We start from the raw sequence: 491 nt of genomic DNA, 5'->3' as shown, positions 1-491 counted from the left end.
TCCATGTGTTCTGGGTTCAGAGGGTTTTAACTCAGGAACACACTGCTGGGATGTGGAGGTTAAAGAGAGTTCAGTCTGGAGTCTTGGAGTAACTACAGCATCAAACCAGAGGAAGGGAGATGTTTTCTTTAACACTGATGTCTGGAGTGTGACGTACGGATTGTCTGATCGGGTTGGTTTTGGTGTTAAACAGAAGCTTGAGCGTGTGAGAGTTGATCTGGACTATGACAGAGGAACGGTGTCATTCTCTGATCCTGTAACTAACACACATCTACACACATTCACAACCACCTTCACTCACACACTCTTTCCTTTCTTCTGTGGTTTCTCTCTGAGGATCTTAGCGGTCAGTAGTCAGTAAATGTTACACCTGTAGTTCTGGATCGACCTGCTTTCATCTTTTACACTCATCATGTTTCCAATGTTTAATCCATATCACAATTTCAATATTTGTTCAACATGAGACTAAATGAATGATTGTTTATTTCAGT

The 491-nt window shown here is 41.5% G+C and overlaps 1 protein-coding gene across 1 annotated transcript in view; it reads left to right on the top strand.

Moving 5' to 3' along the window:
- The window catches only part of LOC107574382 (E3 ubiquitin-protein ligase TRIM39-like), a gene marked incomplete at its 3' end in the record, with an annotated part of 4,899 nt that extends 4,643 nt beyond the window's left edge, over positions 1-256 (top strand). The window contains exon 8 of the mRNA XM_016260819.1: positions 21-256. Within this exon, the coding sequence (XP_016116305.1) occupies positions 21-256 (236 nt within the window). The remainder of the gene's footprint in view (positions 1-20) is intronic.
- Positions 257-491: the final 235 nt, after the last annotated feature.

The sequence above is a fragment of the Sinocyclocheilus grahami genome, unplaced genomic scaffold, assembly GCF_001515645.1.
Source record: "Sinocyclocheilus grahami isolate Dianchi unplaced genomic scaffold, SAMN03320097.WGS_v1.1 scaffold2205.1, whole genome shotgun sequence".
In the NCBI taxonomy this organism is placed as follows: Eukaryota; Metazoa; Chordata; class Actinopteri; order Cypriniformes; family Cyprinidae; genus Sinocyclocheilus; species Sinocyclocheilus grahami.
This window is presented reverse-complemented; position numbering and strand designations above follow the sequence as displayed.